At 37.5% G+C, this 21,937-nt stretch overlaps 1 protein-coding gene across 3 annotated transcripts in view; it reads left to right on the top strand.

Annotated features, from left to right (window-relative positions):
- Positions 1–490: 490 nt before the first annotated feature.
- NR1H4 (nuclear receptor subfamily 1 group H member 4) overlaps positions 491–21,937 on the top strand; it is a 33,010-nt gene continuing 11,563 nt past the window's right edge. Inside the window, exons 1-6 of one of the 3 annotated variants that reach the window (XM_009967161.3) lie at positions 491–630; positions 10,490–10,852; positions 16,364–16,504; positions 20,139–20,272; positions 20,811–20,909; positions 21,115–21,214. In XM_009967161.3, the coding sequence (XP_009965463.1) occupies positions 546–630; positions 10,490–10,852; positions 16,364–16,504; positions 20,139–20,272; positions 20,811–20,909; positions 21,115–21,214 (922 nt within the window). In that variant the 5' untranslated portion in view covers positions 491–545. Of the gene's footprint in view, positions 631–10,489; positions 10,853–16,363; positions 16,517–20,138; positions 20,273–20,810; positions 20,910–21,114; positions 21,215–21,937 lie in introns of all 3 variants that reach the window. The other 2 variants (XM_033010221.1, XM_033010222.1) reach the window with 2 other exon arrangements.

Genomic DNA, 21,937 nt, shown 5'->3' with positions numbered 1-21,937 from the left:
CCCTTTATTTTATTCAAAGAGTACTTACTGAAGGCAAGATAAAGAGCCAGTTGCTGGAAATTAAACTCAAATTTCCTGGCTTGGTTCTTCTGGCCTAACTTACACTTTTTTAGTAAGCAAAAACAATGAAATAATGAAAGGGTGATGAAAAAATAATGCAAACAACTGGTGTTCCCTGTAAGGAGGACTGGGCAGCATGTCCTCAGCAGGTCAGGCCAGATCTTCAGTCTGGAAATATATGAATAAGGTTGAGGATAAACTGCCATTAGTTTTAAATGAACAGCAGAAGGATGGCAAATGAAATATACCACAGCAAAGAAAAAACAAACTAGATGCAGCATTTTATTTAAAAGCTGATTTAGGTGTTGTAACTTCAAGCCAACATTTGTTACAGTGAATATTGAAACAACCTCCTGAATCCTGCCTTACAATAGGTACACAAAAATTAGTTATCTTGTTTTATGTATTCTTTTTGTTTTATATCTTTCAGGATCTCCCTTCAACCTATTTCTTAATTAGCATATTCCTCCTGAACTGAAGAATAAATGGGATCTGAAATGAATTTAATAGGACATCACCAGCTAGCCACTGCTGATGGATTTTCTCTTGCTGAAGGTCCTCATTTGTTTGGTAAGTCACCAAACTAGGTTAAAATAGCAAGCTATTCTTTACTTGTAAACCTAGAAGAAAATGCATGGATATCTCAAGTCAACAACGTGTTTGACATGTGCCAACATTCTTAAATCTTCAATACCTATGGAAGGAATAAAAAATAATGGGTCTGTGGTGTTAATGTAACTCTACATGCTATTGCTCTCATCACTGTCATAGCAGAGCTTGTAGGTTGCTTCTATAACACTATTCTAAAACCTGAAACCATTCAGCAAAGACAGACCTTTGTATGTAGGCTGGATGTTACTTCATGTGAGTATGTTAAATCAAGCTGAGTAGATATATTTTCAGTTAATTTGTAATAAAATTATATCATAATGTATTTGCATTGCCATATTATGCAAATTTATGAAAGTAATTTCACCTAAATTAAAAGAGTTGTCTTATCAAGACAATTAAAAACTTATGTTATTCATTTCAATTCACAAGAAAATTTATAATGCAGGCTGGAAAATTCTCCTTGCTCCAGTTCCACTGAATTTTTTGAGGCAAAGTATGGGTTTGTTAATTAATGAAGAATTCTTGGTCAATATTTTATAAGCATGGGGAAGCTGTCTTCTATATGTATTGCTAAGAAAAAAAGAGAAGAGAATAATAAATTTTTAGCCTTTCTTTTGGCAGCAGAGGGGGACCTCCATTGAGTAACATGATACATTCAGGGCCTCACACACAACACAGACCCCCACAGAAAGCTGTAACACTTCAGAAGTTTCCAGTCCAAATAAGACGAGAATTCTGGTTTTTTGAGCGCTGGAAAAATTGGAAACATTTCAGTTTCATCTATCTGAAACAAGAATAGTAGCTTGGGCATGGAGGGACTCTGATGCAGAGCCATTCCTGTTGCAGAGCTCTTAGAAGTCAGGAGCATCTCTCCAAATCAGACCACTTTGAGTGTCCTGGCTCCATACAGCTAAACTAAAGAACTAAAGCGCTATCCCTAATGATAAGCAAAACTCATTGCACTACTGTGTGTTGTTGGTTTTGGTTTTGTCTTTTTTTTTTTTTCTCTAAATGTTTTTGGTGGGAGAAATGTTTTTGCAGTTGTTAAAAAGGTATATGTAAATAGCTAAAATGCTTCTTTGCTACCTGTTAATTCCAATGTCGGGCCATGATACACAAAGAGGAGAATGATGTTCAAATCTAGGGTGTCTAATTTTATATCCAGTCATTCCTTTAAAAGACCTGCATAACTGAACTACTTCAGATTTTTGTCAAGAAGATTTTCCCCCTGATGTCTAGTTTTTTACTAATTATTTCGTTATTTTTAAAGAGTAATCATCAGGTAGCTTCAGAAGAGAAGGTAGCATGTTAATATAAAATACTCTCCCTCTACATTGAAATATTACTCAGAAATTGTGATGCCTTCAGAATAGGGATTGTTTCCCTTTATAGGTATTCAGAGCTTAGTACAATGGAGACTTAATTCAAACTGACATTTCTATAACAGAAAGAAATAATGTATTAAGGGGTTGAATCAGGGGTCCCATTAGAAAGGAGACTTAGCACTCCTGCTGTGTTTCACTTAAGCTGACCTCTGTTTTGTATGGCCACTTGGTCCTGTTTTGCAGGATGTCACTCATGTCTCAGAAGTGAATTATTTACAAATTTGGTGTCTTTTGCTTTTATAGCTAGAAGAAAAAAAAAAAAAAATCCAGAAATATTATGCATCTGAGTCCAGAGAGGAAGTTAGTCATTGTGAAAATATAAGTTCATCTCTTCAAAATGTTTGTAGGAAATGGTTTTGCCCCTCAATTTTATATTTGTAAACTACTCGCATTTTTTTTTTTGACATTCAGTTTTGGCAGGTAGAGACTTGTGAAGCCAAGGAAACGGGAAGAAAGTTTTTCTTTTAAATGACCCTTACAATATACATTTCTCCCAGGACTTCTCACACACTACAACTTTGATATAATACAAGGGAGAAATTGCTGGTTTGCCAACATCAGCCATTATACAAAACAGTCTCCTTTTTCAAAGATGCATACTCATATTCTGTAAAAAATATTGGAATTATATTTTCATTATGCTTTGCTTAATCCACGGGGACAGCGTTCTTAGATCTTCAAAAACAAACTTAAGTGCATCCCCAAACATTAGCTCCAGGTCTCTCAAAAGAAATGTTGTCAATCATAGGTTGCTTGTGCTGTGAACCTCATCACCATGGTAATTCCAAAGCAATTCTACCTACTTACCCTCAAGATTTCTAGGATTAGCAGCAGGTTTAAGAAGAGCTTAAAGAAAAAGGGTTTTCTACCTTACAGTAGTTGGAAATTGTATGTTGCTATTCTAACAGTGTAAGTCTAAGGTAAAGCATCTCTTTGTCTTTGGAGTTTGTGTTTTAACTGTAGTTTTTCACATCTGTAGTGATGAATCCCTGGAAAAGGGGACTCAAAATGCAAATGAAGAAGGATCTTTAACCTAGCAGAAGTGAGGTTCCTTCCCTTTCACCCTGTCTTCCTGGAAAACTGCTTCTATTTTTCTACCTCACTACTCAGGTGATTTAGAAACATCTTAGATCTCTTTACAAAAAATATCCTTTTGAAGAAGTAGCCAAAAACAGATACATAAAATGATACATCCTCTACAGCATCTGCATGCAAGATCAATTTTTGATTCCTTGCAGCTCTGGTTTTCCCAGTGAGGGAAAGGGATTCTTGACGACAAAATATCCCAGAGGTGCATGGGTCACCATGAGACCCCTCCTGTTAAAATAATTCTCTTCCTCAGTCAACCTGGTTTTACTTCAAAAGCCCCACTGAATTCTATGGGAAGACTGGCCTGTTTTCATATCCTGAAGTAAGAAAAAGTGACACACCTACAAAACTGTATTTCTGTAATTTAGGATTGATATCCTGGTCTCCTTTAAAACCTTTGGGAGCTTTGTGTTTCACTTTAGTGGAGCCATGAATTTATTCTGTGAACGTTTCTACCATGATAGACATAGACTGGTCTGAGCCCTCTGCTTTGCTCCAAATTGACTGGATGCAAACTGTGACCTAGAAGACACTGAGGTGCATTAGCAGAGCACTATGCCTTGCTCTAAGGCTTGGCAATTCAGCTGGGACAACAAGACTGCTGAAAAAAAAAAGGTATTTGGTAACATCTTTCAGTTGCCTTTGAAAGTCTTTCATATTAAGGCCAATACATGTGTTAAATACCTCTATTTCCATTATCTTATTTCTTTCAGCAGTTGTCACTTGCCTTCTTTTACAAGGGACCGAACTAATTTTCAGACACCAAAAATGTCTCCTTCATATTTTAAGAGTGGAGGGTAAACGTATATATTTGTATGGCATATGAAAGATATACAGCTTTTGGCTCAAACGATCATTTACATAAGTAAGTAGCAGGCCTTTAAAGGAATAGCCCCATTCTATTTTCTGTGAAAGCACCTTATATAGGAGTTATTAAGATGCAAGGTATTAAGTGTGAAACTTCAAGTATCAGAGATAGAATTATTTCTAAGAACCTGGAAAGGTAAGTCAGTAGTATTATGTTTAATTTGAATAAAGACCTATTTTAAGTATTTTTTGATGGCCTGACAATGTGTTCCCGTCATGTGACATAAAAATGTAAGACAAGAAATGCCACTCTCATTGTGCATGTCCCTAGCTGAGAGAGAAGTTTTGGGGGTGAATGAGCACCCTTAAAAGTAGTGTTGAAATGGACAAGGAAGAATAAACAAAAAATTACATATAACAATGAAGAAAAAGAAAGCAATACACTTAAACTTGTCTTAAATATTTGACAGTGTAAGAACAACAAAATGCTATTGAAAATTGTTGTAGGCATAGAAAAGTGACTAAGATGACCCTAAAAGGCTGACTCCTTTTAGATAAATTTGTATTTGTTCTGGTATTGATTTTTTTTTTTAAAAAAGGTAGTAAGATCAAGTGTCCAAACTGATTAAACAGCTTCAAGATCATAAGATATGTTAAATAACTGCTTTAGTACCACCTGGCAGATGATGCAACATCTGGCTTCATCCCTGCAGAGAAGATAATTAGGCATGTAACAGACCCCCAGATCAAAAAGAAACAAACCAACACAAATTAAAACAGAATATCTTGTATGTATAATAATTAAGAGATCCAAACCAAACAGAGTGGCAATCTGGGAAAAAACAAAATAATGAGAAGGAATGTAGATGAATGGGGCTCTGAGGGTGAAGATTGCACGACTGAGCAAAGCAAAACCAAAATGCATTTGTGCGATGTTTTCTTTTGTGCATGTGTGAGTCATCTGTGGATCTTAGCCTGGAGACTGTTTTGTGAAATAAGGGGAATCTTGCTGTCTGGGGCTTGATTCTCTGCCTATTTACTTCCAGGTGTGACCCTCAGACAGACTTCTGCTCACAAATGTGATATTGGGTCTTAGTGGGCTCATCCACAGTGCTAAATGAAAAAGGCTGAAGACTGAAAGAGGCACAGCATCCTTGACTGTCCATCAGACACTATTCAACTCATCTTGCTCTGGGGCTCTGTTTTGGATTACTTTAGTAGATGTCTTTAGGACATGGGCTTACACCAGGGACTGTTCCCAAAAAGGCAGCATGGACAAGACTGCAGTAGGTTTGGGTCCTTTTACCCTACACGGTCCTCTAACATTTGTTTCAGTGGGGTTTGTACCTTCCCACCTTAGTTGCCATCAAACCAAGACATGCCACAATCATCTGACTTCATGTTGTCCCAGTAGTGCTGTGGTGGCATCCAACACAGCCCTCACAATGTTACAGATGCTTTGATCTGAAATGACATATTAAACAATAATATGAGTGCCACAAGTAGGCTACAAGGGCCCAGAAAAGTAAGGTCTGCAACAAAGTCTGAGTAGTGCAGATGCATTCTGCCCACCCTAGAGAGAATTAGTTGCCCCTAAGCTAAATAGATGAGACTTGATCATTGATGTTTGGCCTTGGGGCAAAGACATCTCTCTGGTGTTCTTCTATCTTGTCATACAGATGTGTCCAGTATGGCCTGAGCATCTGGACCTTGTTCTGAGACTAGAACATCTCTGTGATTAAAACATCTGTTAATCGAGTCAGCTAAAACATGCTTCTTGTGATACTGAAGTGGTTAATCTATTGCACAGCACCACCTGACATTACTAAATATTTATTGATAAAAATTTGGTTGTAAATAAACCACAATAGGTACAAAATTACAATGGCTAGGCCACTTGGAGGCATCCCCTTGAAAGGCAACCAAATTTTATCCAGGTAAATCCACACTGGGAATGGGCACTGCTATTGTTTCAGACATTTACAAACCAGTTTCTCTGTAATGAAGTTAATCAGTAAACTATATAACCTCTGACCTGTGTCACTCCTTTGCTAATCTTAAGGAAAGCTCTCACAGTAAAGAAGTCAACAGGATATGGACAAAGCAGAATTAAGTTTTGTTTATACGTAGTCTTTTGGGGTAGGAGGGAAGAAAAAGAGGGGGAAAGGAGGACTGGGTACCTTAAGGAGAGTATTCTTCTTCAAGAAATGGTCAGACTGAAGACAGCCTAAGGTAGGATAGTTGTGTTCTTGCTTGGATGTGTTTGCCATCTATTCTTGCATTCTTCCTTGAAACTGTAGGATGCTGGAATGCTGTTTACACCAAGTGATCTGTAAAGACCTGCAAATAATTTGCTTGTAATTAAATCAAGTCTTCATTAATTGTTATGCTATGGTTTCCAAAATATTTAATCCTGAATCTTGTTCTTATTTCTTTAAGTTATTTCATTAATATCATGCAGAGAGCCAGAGGTCCATATTTTAAACCTGTTTAGAATTTTTTTCTTTTCAATTAGCTTTATATTAGTGGAACAATAGCTTTTACATTAAAATGTGATCTCCTTGTAATTTCTGTAAGATTCTGAATTAAAACTCCTTCAATCTGCATGTAACCTCAGAATAATTCTGCAAACTGAAAATAGTTTCTTTAGTTCCTACAAGGAAAATTCCCTTTCGCTTCTACAAGTGGTTAAGCCTACATCAAAAATTTTTTTCAAGTCTTATGTAAAATATTCTGTGTGAAAACAAAAGCAAAACTCTCCAATGAGTATAAGTTGCAAGTGGAAAAATATATGTAAAATGATGACCGCATCCATCTGAAGGTTTCACTTTGATATTAGTAAGTTTTCCAGATTTCTGTAAAATGCTTTTAATTGAAAAACATTTATTTGCAAAACATAATCTAAAAGATCTACAGCTGCAAGTAACATCACATTTGTATGTGCTTAAGTAGTCTTTATTTAAAAATGTAAGAGGTATGATTCCAAAAAGAATAACAGATAAATGTTTCAAAATAGTTAAGACCATCCAAACGTAAAATATTGCTGTATTCCAGTGAGCTCATTTCTGATTTCACTTTCACTGCTTATACGACTGCAACTCCAGTGATTTCAGTGGGCTGGCTCATGCTTTACAGTGGCAAGAGCCCAGCCCATCTCAGACTTCTTCTAATATATATCTGGACAAAAGCATATGTACATTCTGGTTGGCAAGATAAGGTTAGTTTTATTTTGTGATAAGAAACTGCTTGGTATAGACTTGTGTGTACTTTGCAAAGCATAATTCAAAAAATCAGTGTGGTTTTCCAATGTCACAGAGGACAGCAGTGCACCATCAGCTTTTACTAGAAGCCTTGTGCATGCAGAGGGCTGTGGAACACAGTTCAGACCATGCATTTTGGATGAGGCCATAGAAGTACTTTGTCCCAATAATGTCAAGGCATCTAGTTTCTATTTCAACAATTTGTTTCAATTTTTAAAGATAATATTTTGGAGTAAAAGCATGTTTCCACTAAAAAAATGAAATGGTTTCATTTTGAAATCATCTTTATGGAACACCTCCACAGTTTTAAACAACTGTTTTTAGGAATCACTTTAGATCACTGATGCTTTGGAGCAGATAATTTCTTGCAGTGTTTAATTCTAGACTCATCTCCAATTTTGTGGAAAAAAAATAATAATTTTACAATTGTTTTTGATCTGATCTGCGTAGAGAATGGTCTCACTGAGCCCAAGTTGGCTGATTTCTAATGATGAAATACAGATACCACCAAGACCTTCAAACAGGTCTACTTATAAAACAAAACAAAAAAAAGCCCCTTTAAGCTAAAGTGGGAAACCCCACATAGTTACAACCTAATTATCTTTAAAAATCATCCTGGTCTTCATAACTAGTATCTGAGAACTTCCCAGAGTTTTGGCTGTAAACCTGTTTTACACAAAACTCTTCTTTCAGTCTCTCTCAACCCTGTCTGTTCTTACTTTTCCCTTCCATTGCTCTGAGCATGGACTCAATTCAGCTGAAATGTTTAACTATGTGCCTGACACAGAAGGAAAAAGGAGGAGATACAGGCTGGTTGCTTTTTTTTTTCCCCCCCATATTTAACTTCATGCAGTAAGACTCGGATTTTTTTTTGTTTCCTTCAGAAGCAGAGTAGAATTCATGACTGTGAAGATTTTTCTAACTATATCTGTATTTCAGATGGATCTACAGTGGTTTAAATAAACACCCAATATTGTCTCAGGATGGGCTGCAGTTCTTCAGTAGTCCTGAGTTTTGTAACAAACCCTGAGATTATTTTTTTGCTGTGGAAGGACTGTTGCCTTCTCTCCTTGCTCTTTCAGAGGCCCAAGCAGTTCAGGAGGCTGGTATAGAGTTTTTGTGGAATTTCTTGTGGATGGCATAAAGTTAAAAATCAACAGTTTCTTCCTTTTTAATTTGGGATTGTCCTACTTTCCTTTAGCAAACTCAGTAACGAAGTAATTACTAACTAGCAAGTAACAACTTAGGTCTCCATGGTGAACATATTCCTTTCTAAAGAGAGACTGAATGATTTTTACAGTGATTTTGTATCTCATATTTAACACCAGTTTTTGTACCTAAAGTACCTTGAACAGTCTTAATAAACAGCAATCTCAACAAATATATATACTAGCAGATATCAGTGACAGTCTGCATTTGATGCACGAACCTGTAACTTCATCTCTAGGCACTTCCACAGAGTCCCCAGATGTCTGTATTTTGTCTCAGGTCTCTGTATGTCTATGCTGTTTATATAAAGGGCATAAACTTGGTTTTGGGAAGTGCCTTCTGCTATTCCTCTTCTGCTAGCATAGCACCTGAAGCCTATTCTGGTGCAACTAAGTGCAACCATAATTAAACTAATTGTCAATAATAAATGGTACTGTTATTCTCATTTAGTTTCATGTCACATTTTTCCAGACGTATATCTTGCTGCTTATTGTTGAACTGGGACCTCAACATCTGCTATTGGCAAAAATGTTCTGTGGACAATACAGCAATCACACAAATCCAAAACACTTGTATGGCTTCTGCAGCATGGTAAAGTAGGAAGGGCAGAAGGCTGCAGAGCAAGAGCATGAGACCTTGAAGGTGAAAAAGTAGGTGAAATGAAAAGGTTAGTTTCTGGCACTAATTGAAGTGAGACAAAGGAGAGGGAAGAATCCCCTGCTACATATTTTAATTATTGTTGTCATCACAGATGTTCCCTCTTCTTAACTGTTAGCATTTCTTCCTCGTTTCGGATTCCTCAGAAGTGAAGGAGACTTGCCAGGGAACCAATTTTATGTCAGCAAATAAGTTTTTGGAGTGCTTCTGAAGCACTGTTAAGTAATGGTCACCAATGTACATTAATCTATGATTTCCTTGTAAATACTGCTGATGATTCCAACAAAAGTGGGACTCAGCATCTTCCTGGAAATATGCACTGTTTTTCTAAGATTCTCTTATTGGAACTAATGAAGGAATTGTGTCAGTTTTTCATGAAACAGCAAGATGTGGCTTTGTCCAAGAGAAAATATGAAGTAGCTTGCAAATAACTTTTAAATTACTATTTTCAGCTGTTTGACATGGTCTTGATCTTTATTACACCATCCAGAGACTGCTAGATGTTGTTATAATACAGAAAAAAATGAGACTTTGTTTGCATTTCTAAACCTGCTGTTTAGTGGGCAAAGTTAAGGCAGCTTCCAGATACTGTGTTGATCCCAAGAGGAAAGGTTGCCATTCCTTCTACCACTGCCAGGTTTGTTGTTGGCTCAGAGGTGAACAGTGCTGCCTCACAGAGGTGCTTCACATGAGACCCATGCAACTGCACGGAGTGGCACGGGCTTGTTGGGGCTGGGCACCAGGCTGCAGAGGCTGGCTGGCCAGCCCCTGGAGCCTGGATGGTGAGAAGGTCACATTTCACCTCTTATATTAGGAATATCTTCCCTGTTCCTTCATGGTAACCTTACTTTGCCCTTTCGAGCTCTTCTTGAAGGTTTATTTTGTGTTCTTACTCTTCTAATTGTGCCTCACTTTTGTTGTCTTTCCCCAGTGCAATTTTTCCCTATCATGATGTATTCATGTGGAATTAAATACAAATTAACATGATGTTTGAGTGTTGATCTAACTTTCAGCAATGCCATAGGATTTTTGGCTTTTCTTTGGATTTCTTTTTTTCTGCAGTGAACCTAATTCAGGTTGCTAGCTTCACTGTGATGTGAATTGCTCTGTCTCGTAAACTGAACATTTATACAATTAGCTGCATAGTATCTTTCACGGCTTTTTTATGGAAATGCCAGTGCTGGACATTTCCACCAATAATAAAGGAGTAGCTGAGAATGGTTAAGTTACTTTTAAAATATCTTGCCATGTACTTGCATAGGACCCAGACCACAGCAATTCTGAGCTCTGATAATGCAATCTTTACGATTATGCTTTGGTTTTGAGATGGATGTCTGGAAGTGGAAACTTCTTTGATAACTGCAGTTTCATGGTGGTAATAGAAATTGGTTTTGCACTATTATTTTCCAGGTGTCCTTTCAGAGCCAATGAGTTCTCCAGTGCAAGAGGCAGATGTGTCACCTTACACACAGTACAACACTGTGTCATTTCCTCAAGTTCAGCCTCAGATTTCATCACCACCTTATTACTCCAACCTAGGCTTCTACCCTCCGCAGCATGAGGAATGGTATTCCCCCGGGATGTACGAGCTCAGGAGAATACCCTCAGAGACCTTTTTCACAAGGGAGACAGAGATAATGGATATCCCTGCAGCCAAAAAGCCTAGACTGGGTCACTCCACGGGCAGAGTGAAAGGAGAAGAGCTCTGTGTGGTCTGCGGTGACAAAGCCTCTGGGTACCACTACAATGCTCTTACTTGTGAAGGATGCAAAGGTAGGAAGAAACCAATTACAGAATACAATTCAGTTAGCAAGCACAGCAGTTTCTGAATATTTTTTTTTTCTTTCTTGTTAATTTTATCTGAGTCATTAAGCATTTTAGAGATTTACGTTTGGATCTGGTGTACGCTATTCTGCATTTTCCCCAAGACAGGTTGGCAGCATCTTCCACCACTGTCGTGTGACTATACAGCACAGCTGGCCAACCTACAGCTCTTGAGCCATCATTAACTCTTGGTAAATTGAAGAAGAGCTTCCATGTTGGGGTCTGGCAGCCTGGATCTGCTGTCTTGGAGGTTGTTCATGGTGATCTCTGCCTGTAGAAGGAACCAAACCCGTGGAGGCCCCTGGGAGTTCAGTGCTAGGCTGCCCTAGAAATCAGCTGCAAACCCAGCCCAAATGCCTCCTGTAGGGCACATTGAAAGGAAGGGAAAGCTATCAGCTCCCACCTGCAGGCTGTTCCCAGAGGATCTCTTTTCCCCAGCCCCCAAAGAATATGGTGAGTGTCTTCAGGTTTGTGAAATTAAAGGATATCTAATTCTAGACTGTCTTCTGGGGCTAGCCCCTATCCCCAGGGAGGGAGCTTCTTCAGAAAACAGACAGTATCTGTAGAATAAATACCTTGCCTCTTAGGAGAACATTATTCACGAGCTGGTGTCAGGATAAATGGAATATGGAAAATAATTGCGATTATTGGAATCATGATTGCCACGTATTTTAGCAGAGAGGGACAAAAGGTCATGCTGATGGAATAAATATTACACCTAAAGACAATTACTCCCTGACAGGGCTGAGGTACGCTATAGAAAGGAAAATAATGCCCCAATTTTAATTCTATACTGTATTTCATTACAATTTCTGTTCTGCGGATAAAGACTGAAGCATTAAAATATCTTAATATGGCACTAAGTGTCACTGAGTGACTTTGAACTCATTTGGAGGTTTTGATTTATTTATTACAAATTCATTTCTGAGGGCACAACAGACCATACTGGTCAACCACTCTAAACATGAATACAGTCATGGGTCGTTTAGTTTATCTCAATAATTCCGATAAAGAAGAGATTTGTTTCTTTCTGTTGTTGGCGTAAATAGTCTCAAAGTCAAAAAATATGAAATAACTCATATGAATGCTGTCATTATAAACAAGACTAAACTCAATTTTAATATGAAAATTCCAAGTAATGATACATTTACTCTGTTAGTAAACTATTCCTGCTATTTACTAACTTCATTATTAAATGTCTTACCAATTTTTCGAAGACTTACAATTACAAACTATAGAATTTGTAATGAATATTTCTAGGAGAGAGGGTAAAACCACCAGGTAAATACTCAGACTAAAGCCCATAGCAAATGGAAATATATGTTCATCTCTCTACTGATTCAGTTTGAATCACTCTATATAACCATGATTTTACTGCTTTATTGGGATAATTTATTTTATGTTTTTGCTCTGTTTCGTGACTGCAACATCAATTACAAAGACTACTACCCTTGATCAAACATAGTAAAAGTTGAATTATTTCTACAATAAACTTTTGAGGTGATTAAAGTACCAGCTGATTCAGTAAAAAGATGTGCTGAGGATAGTAATTCTGTTTGACAAGGTGAAGGGGATACTATGTTTTCTAGACCTCTGATCATTATTGTGTATCTGTGGAATTTTTCACATGGGTATGCATTACACTCAAAGCATGGTGACCAAAGTTAGGCTCAGTACTCCATTTGTTCTCTTAACAGTGCAATAGAAGAACCATCTCAGTTGCCTCACATCCAAGTATGAGATTAGCTCTTCTTTTTGGCAGCAAGACTGTTGATTCATGCTCAATGTGTGTCCAAAATAATATGCAGATCCCTTTCTGCACGACTAGTGCTCACCTTGCAGCACCCCTCCTCCACTGATGCCATGGGCATTCTTATTCAAAGGGGGAGGATTTGTGCACATTTTCATGGGATTCAATTCTTTGCAATGAATATGTTTGATTTGTTTTTGGTTTTTTTTTTTTTTTTTTTTTCATTTCTTTCATGGGTAATGCATTCAGCAATACCCTCCATTCTTTTTGGTTGTCTGTCTTAGGCAGAAGGAACAATATTAAGATTTTATTTATATTCCTTCATGAGAATATTCATCTAAAGATATGGGCAGGAGTATGCACTTCTTTATATTCTTTTTTAATATATTACCATCCAGTAACAAATATGTATGAACTATTTCATTAATATTTTACATATTATTCAAAAGCAGATTAAACAGAACATTTACCCTCACAACATTTACCGGTAGTACTACAAAACAAAAAAAAAAAAAAAAAAAACAAAAAAAAAAAAAAAAGAGAAAAGGCTTCCCTGAGGTTTCTCTCGCCTCTAATATACCATTTTAGAAAATGCTGCTTTGATTAACAATAATAGCATTACAGTTATGATTCATAAGGAATGAGGCAGTTCAGGCATTGTTACAGTATAGGGAGCAATATACTATGCTTTAAAGCCTGATGCTGTAGAGAGCATTTCTGGGCCAATCTTTGCAGACAGACATCAAAGGTTTTTTGGTATAGCCTCAGCCTGTATGGTAATACTGCATTTTAAGGGCCATTTTAAGAATAAGTTCTGCTGAGAGAAAAACTAGTTGTGAACTCCCACTGTGCTGGTTGGCCGTATGAGTTTTTGCAATCTTCAAACTGTTCCTGATAATGCTTGATGTTTCTCACAACAGACTGGGAATTCTTCTTGCAAAGATGGGTCCTGCTTTAATCTTCTCCTCGAACTAACACCCACCATGTGGCCATGGGGGGAAGGAACACTGGAGCATGTCTTGATAGTATGACAGAGTGGAGCAGGCACTTTGTTAGCAATTGTGACCTTCAAAAACTTTTAAATTGGAAAACCCAATGCAGTTAGCCATCAGGATGGCAAAGAAAGTTGTTTACAAAGATTTCCTCTACACTTGTAACAGCTGTCCTCCTTCAACTTCCATAATTTCCATAAGAAAAATCAGCATCAGTAACATTAGAGCAGCTCTAGCCATAATTAATCATATTCATGACAAGCTAGGAGAACAAAGCAAATTCAACATTTCCAGCCAACATGAGCTTTTTGTATTTGGCAAGATCAGATAAAAATTAGACTGTGCCAGAAAAGCCTTCAGCTTTTTGGGGCTACCCCTTCATTAATTTAACAGATGCCATTTCTGATTTACCTCTAAATTTTTGTAAAACTCTTCCTGGTACAGAAGGTCACACATAAAGTATTTCAGGCAGTTTAAGTTAATTTTGAATTATTAGTGAATAATATATATAGAAATTCTATTCATATAAAAAAGCTAATTTCAAAATGAATCATGAAGAAGTCTGTTCAAGAAAATTATTCAAGAGTCACTTCACGATAAAACTGAATCCAAAAAAGGGTTAAAACTCCTTTTTGCCAAAAAAAAAATTTCACTTTTCATTTCACATCATTTCACTTTTTGAAAAAATTTGTTTTCAAAAGAAAATGTCTGAATGCTTGAATCTTGTTTGTTTCTAGCTTTTGCATCCATATTTTTGCATTCTTCTTTCAAATTCTTCCATATTTAAAAAAATTAATTTACTAAAGTTCTTTTTCTTTCCTTTTCCATGAAAAAGGAAATGCACACCTTGTGGGTAGGGTGAGCTATAAAGTCATCAACTGGACTTAGAATGTCATAAATATTTGTGCAGAGCTTTTCAACATTTACTACTAATTAATATCTGTCATAAATTACAGGATTTAAATTTAACAAATAAAATTAATAAATGATGTAAAGCAGATGCTGTTGCCTTTAACTGACACTGAGAACCTACAGCTTAAATCCAGGCCTTTTTTCTCCCTTCCCAGACCAGTAAATGGTAATGTATTAAACACCACACGAATAATGAATAAAAATAATGCCTGGGGCTGCTGGAGGTTCTAAGCAATCTGCATTTCAAAAGAGACTGGTGCCAGTCAACTGTATTTATTTGAAAAGCAGCCAATAAAGCAGACAGCATGGAAGGGATTTCAAGCAGGAATTACAGCAGATTCAGAGAAATGCCCAATTTTTTGTGACCAGATAGTGGAATTGTTTTACTGGTAGCTACACACTGGTACTTGGAAGAGATTATGCAACTAAAAAAAATGGGCCAAAGCTGGGAAATTGTCATCTGACAACAGCAAAATCATCACATCATCTGTTATGTCACCTAGATTCAGTGAGACAGTGTCTTAGCTGAATGCATTCTGAAAACACACAGACAAATCATGCAATGGACAAAAATTGAGATTCACATCGGAATTTTCCCTATGCTTTGAGTATGGGAGACTGGGTCTTATCTGATGCCTCTTTTAGTGCATCAAAGTGCCAGGTTGGAAAATGATGGTGGTTTTATTGTGGCAGCCAGTGGCGATAAGAAAGCAAAAGCTTTGAGAATAGCTCTGGATAAAGTAAATTTACACAGAGCACTAGTTTGAAGTGCACTATAAATCAGTGACATGCCAGCAAAAGCTCCCAGGAGTTTATTTCAGAAACCTGTCCTCAGATGGGGAAGAGAACCAATTCCCTCTGTAGCTGATGCTAAACAGTTTCTGCCACATGAAGGACAATGTAAAAAGATTGTGATGGAACAGTAAGTTACACTAAAAATTCAGGGCATATTTAAGTCATCATTGGTGGCAAAGACTCTTGTTTTGTGATGAGTCTTTTATTCAGTTACATTTAATATCTTGAGAATTCCACATTTTCTCCACAGTACCACTCTCAGATGTGTGCTAGGCAGCAGTCAAATAGAAGACTTGGACAGGCTGAGAAAAGGTCCTCCAGTTTCTTGGATCAGTTGCTCTTTGCAGTTACCACTGTGCAATTTTAGAGTGAATCCAGTGATGATACCAGTAGAACTGCCTGCCCAGGTGAAATTAGGTGACTGCTTAACTTGTCAGATGGACAGTATTTATTGAGTGAGGCTGGAGTATCTTGTAAACAGGGGAGGAGGCCATGTGTACAATAGGTAGCTATGATGCAGCTTCCTTATTAAACTTGGGGATGGACAAGCAGACCAGTATATGGAGATTCTGCAGCTCCCAGGACCTTAGGGAACAGTGATGAGTTACTCAACACTCTTGCTGCACATCCTGCACCTCAAGAGGCTTAACACACTCATCATTTTTCCACTGGCTATTTGTATGGTATTACCCTACAGCTCTACTGCTGGTGCTCAACCTGCTCCTGGCAGGTTTCAGACTTGGGTCTGAATTTTTCCAACATTCACACTTCCAGGACCTTATTTTGGGTTAATGTCTAATGTTTGGGCCCATGATTTATCATGTTGATTAATTAAATTATATGACTTTGTTGTCAATACAAATATCAAGAATATAGTCATCCGGGTGCTGAAAGAAACTTGCAGTGCAGCAGATGTGTCATTCAGAAAACCCAATGGAGATGGAGGTGCTCTTCAACTTGAATACTTTGTTTCTTTGAGTGTTTTACCTATGTTACTGCTGTGTTGTGCAGGATTCTTCAGAAGAAGCATCACAAAAAACGCAGTATACAAGTGTAAAAATGGAGGCAACTGCGAGATGGACATGTACATGAGGAGAAAATGCCAGGAGTGCCGTCTAAGGAAATGCAAGCAAATGGGCATGTTGGCTGAATGTATGTATACAGGTATTTGCATCATATAGTCAGAGTGTGCTTCAAATACTGTATTTGTTTAATTAGGCTGGTTTTAGTAATAAAGCTATAAAAGATATCATCTGGCAGGTGGAAGGCACATTAAAGTTGATGACGTGCCTATGCATCAAATCCTGTTGAAAAAGATGAATGCACTTATAAGCAATGGGATTTAGTTCGTGGTCAGGGACACCAGGGTGTAAGAGCTGACAAAATAGTGAAGGAAGGGCTGTCCTGCCATAGATGACAGCCATTAGCCTGCTTGAGTGGGAAGAAAAAGCACTTAGGGGAAGCAAGTCTATGGGAGACTCCCCAGGAGCAAGGAGTTTGCAGTGTTGTGGAAGCCAGAGCAGGAAAGACATGGCACTTCCCTTTGGTACTCTTTCTGGGGCTATCCCTGTCAAGCTCTTAATAGCCAAGTCCAAATTCTGGCACTCAAACAATGCCATTTTCAAGAAAAGAGGAGGACTGCTGCTAGCAGGAAGTTTCTGTGGACTTGCCAAATGTAGGTTCCCAGACCTCACCCAGCAATCAGACAAGGCCTGCTAAGGACTAGCCCTTTTTTATAGTCTCATTAGCTTTTGTCATGGCACTATAGATTTTCCTGCTTTGCACATAGGTACATAGGTAGAACCATCTCCAGAAACAAAGCTGATGGACTTTAATAATGTTTCATATTAAAGCGACTATTCTATTCAGAATGACAGCTTATAAATTTCACTTAACTTCATACTGGATAACTTAGAACAACAGGGACATTGGAGTGCAACTTTAAACACATTTAAAACTTCATTGTGAGTAAAATGTTGGTGGATCCATTATTTTTGCAAGCTTGCTCCTGAAAACTGTCTGTAAACATCTGTTCTCCTGCCTTCCATGAACAGGGCTACAATTTATTTTTCCTGATGGCTCCAATCATTTTAGCATACACATATGTGTGAAACCAATTTAGGTTCATACAGGAAATTAATCTACTTGGAATTTTTAATATAATTCTATCCCTCAATCTGATCAGAAGATACTATATTAACTGTTGGTTTTGTGAGAAACAATAAGCTCCATCAATATTTGGAATGCATTGCCAGCCTAATGTAATTAATCTTTCATTCTGCAAATTGAACAGGCCACAAAGATCCCGAGATATGACATATTCTCGTGCAATATGTAAATATATGAGCAGAGAGCACCACTGTGATGACAGCACTCAATGTGTCCCTAAGCGTCAGAGGAAAATAACTCCTCTGTTGTGCTGATCCCAGACCCATTGTTCCAAAATTCTGAGGGTTCAAAATAGCCTGGGTGACTCAGTAGAACAAAAAAAACAATCCATCAACAAAAAAAAATAGGTCAGCGTAAATAATACTGACTGGGCCCACATGAAACTTTTAAACTGGCCTATCATTTTCACTAACTGGCATATGTGAAATAAAAGCCAGTGAGTGCCACTGCCACCTGACTCCCTCTCTGCAATGGAAACACTGGGTATCTTGTGTTGCTCATGACTTAACCATAAGCGTGCTCTAATGCACTGCAATGAGGATGTTTGGCAAGGTATTATTTAATGGCTTTTAACCAGGAGTGTGCTGTATAATTGCTTTCAGTTCAAGGCAATCCAGGACAGTAAAACATGATGCTTCTAGTAGTATGGAGCATTTATTTGAAAAAAAAAAAAAAGACTAGGAAATAAAAGGTTACCTTGAACTTTGTTTTACTTACTCATTTTGTAGGATTGAAATTGCAATCTCTGTGGATTCTTTTTTTTCCCTCTAAACAAGGAGTTAAGGTCTTATAAATATTTATGGAACGGCTTCTCAACAATCCTACTCCTGCCCTTTATACGCAAACTACAGACAGACCAAAATTACAAACCATCAATTTCAGTCATTTGTTGTCATTTTGATATAAACTGCAAGTTTCTTGGGTGAAATATATACCTAAGGAAGACCCAGGTTCTGCTAATCTTCCTGAAAGGTAATATCCATTTAATACCCATTGAAATATATCTATCTTTGAGGTAAAAAAGTAAAGTCCTGTTTGTCATATGAGTTTCCAGCTAATTTAAATGGAGCCAGAATAAGATGTCAAGGTACTACTCAGTAGCAGGAAGCATGAGAAAAATCTGTCTTACTGCTTAAGGCAAATGTAAGCCAAATTTTCCCTAGGAAAGTAGTAGACCAGATCCTAAGCTGGTGGAAAATAGTACAAGCCCACTAACACTGCCAAAGGATGCACTGAATAATTTAGAAAAATCTATGATGCTGTGCGGCAGCACAAATTACATGGCTTGATACCCATTTTTATCTCCATCGTTCCTATTCCCCCCTTTCAAGGTATTATTTGCAGGTCTTATTTTAATCATGTAAATTTCCTCTTCTCTCAGTGGTTCAGGTAGGTTATTTTATATAGTGCTTAAACAGGAAATTAAAAACATTCACAACGAAATTCACTGTTTTCATGGTATCTTCCTCCACCATCATATACTCATTGAATGACCCTCTTTTCTTCCTCTGCATTTTCAAAGGTGAAGAATGGGAAGGACACTTGAAAGAAGCTCAGGAAAAAAAAAAAAAAAAAAAGAAAGAAAGAAAGAGAAGTCCTATGATGATAGTTTTATTTTTAGACGAATATTTAGCTGTTTACTTTTTCATTAGTGCTTTCTGGCTACCTTCCACAGGTTGTGTAGGCTACCTATTGTCCCTTTCTTTTGTTAGCACAATCAAATTGCTAGTTTTTATGACATCCACACAACGATGCTCCCTGGTTCAAAGTACTGAAATGTAGTCTAGAACAAAAACACCAAAACCAAATCACAAATGCAAATATCTTTTCATTAGACCTAGCAAAATGCCATAGTAAAACCAGGGCTTTATTCAGTTCTCTAATACAATGCAATGCAAAATAGCAAGACCAGCTGGGTAACATTTTGAATAAATACATATTGAAGGTACATTTTCCAGCCTGAGTTACTTCTGAGCCTACATTTTCAGCTGTTGGTCTATCTGTATAGTGACACTGTAATGGCGAAAGCCATGGAGTCCTCTCTTGTGAGTGGGTGTTCTGTGTGAAGATTCTGCACTACAGCCACAATATTGGTTAAGGATTATTGAAAACATCCAGTGCCCTTTGTGTAAGAACAACTGCACCTTGATTACTGTTTTGGATGAGATGAGGAGCGCACTTTTGATGACAGTCTTCCAATTTTTCCCATTTATTGCTCTTTGGTTTGGGTTTTGGAGAACATGAAGGGGTTTTCTTTTGGAAGAAACAAACCAAAGGCACACTCCAGTGCATTCCCATCACTAACGGGTTTTCTGTCCGTAAGATTAGAGCTGGTCCAAAGCAAGACCCCTGACATGCACACTGTGTGGATGCTGGGTCACCAGAATCAACTGTTTTCCTCTGCAGATGGGCTCCTGCTGGGCTAGACTCCTCATTAGTGTGTACTTAGTATGTTTCATTAGACTCATACCCAAAGATAATGACACAATCAAGAGATGATATGCACAGGTAAGTGGGTTTGTTAGTGTAAAGGGTGTTCATGAGCATGTTTATGTACTTATTCAATGCCTGAGGCATATATAAATCCAATTGCTATCTGTTGTATTATGTGTTCCAGGTCTGTTAACAGAAATACAATGCAAGTCAAAAAGGCTACGGAAAAATGTGAAACAGCCCCCAGATCAGACAGTCAATGAAGATAACGAAGGCCATGACATGAAACAAGTGACATCTACAACTAAAATATATAGGGTAAGAAAATTCTTGTAATAGTTTGTACAGTAGTGGTGACATTTGACCTAAATCTGTCTAGTACTCTCTATTCACAGAGTGTACAGTACAGAGTACTTGCAAACCCTCTGGAGCTGTCTGTATTAATGAAAACTCCATCTCCCACCAAGTCAAGGAAATACCTTGATTATAGTAGTTCTGATATTTTTAGTCAAAAGTCAGTAAAGCATCTATAAAATCCATAAAGTATTTTTTCTGTGATACATATGTCAGGTATATATCACATACGGAGAGGGGGGTAATAATAAAGTTTGAGCATACCTAGTTATTTGCTAAACATTTCCTTATTTCTAATAATAAACCACACAAACTCATGCAGTTTAGAAGCATTACACACCTCTCTATATACTTCTATAGAAATATCAGTGATGAGCAAACTTCTTGTCTGATTTGTCTCCAAGTGTGAGAAATAGATGTACAGCTTTTGCCTAAAGCAAGAGATGCTAGATCATTTCTGTGACTGCATTTCATAATGGGCTTTTTTTTTTTGCCAGTATAGGAGAAAGTAGAATTTACCCCAGAACAGCAGAACCTTCTTGATTACATCATGGATTCATACAGTAAGCAACAAATACCACAGGAAGTGTCAAAAAAACTAGTAAGTGCATTGATGAATTCATTTTTGAGATGCAGATAATGAAGCTGAGGATTACAGAGCAGAAAATGGACAACCATTGGAGACAAATTGCAATGTTAGATGGATATCTTGCCTGATCCCCTCTAATAATTCTTGCATTTTATGCTCTTAAACATGAAGTGACAGTGAATACTAAACGGATTTTGTTTGGTTTGGTTTTTAACAGTTACACGAGGAATTCAGTGCTGAAGGAAATTTTCTGATTTTAACAGAAATGGCTACCAGTCATGTGCAGGTTCTTGTGGAATTCACTAAAAAACTACCAGGTATATCCAGTGTGTTGGGGCAAATTTTGTTACTGCAGTTTACATGCCTTTCAGTTGCCATTGGTGATTGTTGTATATATTTTGAAGACTACAAAAATGCAGCCTCCTCTGGCACATATGCATTCTTCAGACACTGTCTAAAGAAAAACAGCTTTCTGCTCAGAGGAATAATATGTTGAACAATTAAAAAAAAAAAAAAAAAGCCTAGCACAGCAGTTGTAACTATATTTTTCATGTTAACTGGGATACTGGCTCGCAGGAATGAAGAAGGGAGGAGCTTTGTAATTGAATAATCTACTATTTTCAGTGTTGACTTAGAGTACATCTGGCAGGGTTTATCACCTTTTTGCTTCATTCTCTACTTTCTCTTTTACTGTGCTTCCTCACAGAATCAGGGATGGGTATAAGTTGGGTGCCTGCATTAGCAAGTATGAGGAGAGTTTCCCATGATCTTCAGCTCCCTGTTCTTCTTCAGAGGAGTTGCTGTGTAGTCACACAAGTTGCCAAATTTCTCCTGATTTCTTCAGTGGGTTTTAGAGTCCTTCTCCTCCAAAAAGAGAAATGCTTATTTAAAACATAGCAGGAAGCCTCTGTGCAAAATAGTATATTAGTCCAAAGGCAAGGTGAAGTATTTAAAATTAGATGCTTCAGATGCTGATTTTTGCCATTAGAGCATGGAAAAGGCTGAAAGCAGCATGGCAGTGGGAGAGTCCTTTAGAGAGC

This window comes from Tyto alba, unplaced genomic scaffold (assembly GCF_018691265.1).
Source record: "Tyto alba isolate M040663 unplaced genomic scaffold, T.alba_DEE_v4.0 Super-Scaffold_2, whole genome shotgun sequence".
Classification (NCBI taxonomy): Eukaryota; Metazoa; Chordata; class Aves; order Strigiformes; family Tytonidae; genus Tyto; species Tyto alba.
The sequence above is the reverse complement of the archived record's forward strand: the minus strand, read 5'-3'. Positions and strand labels throughout refer to the sequence as shown.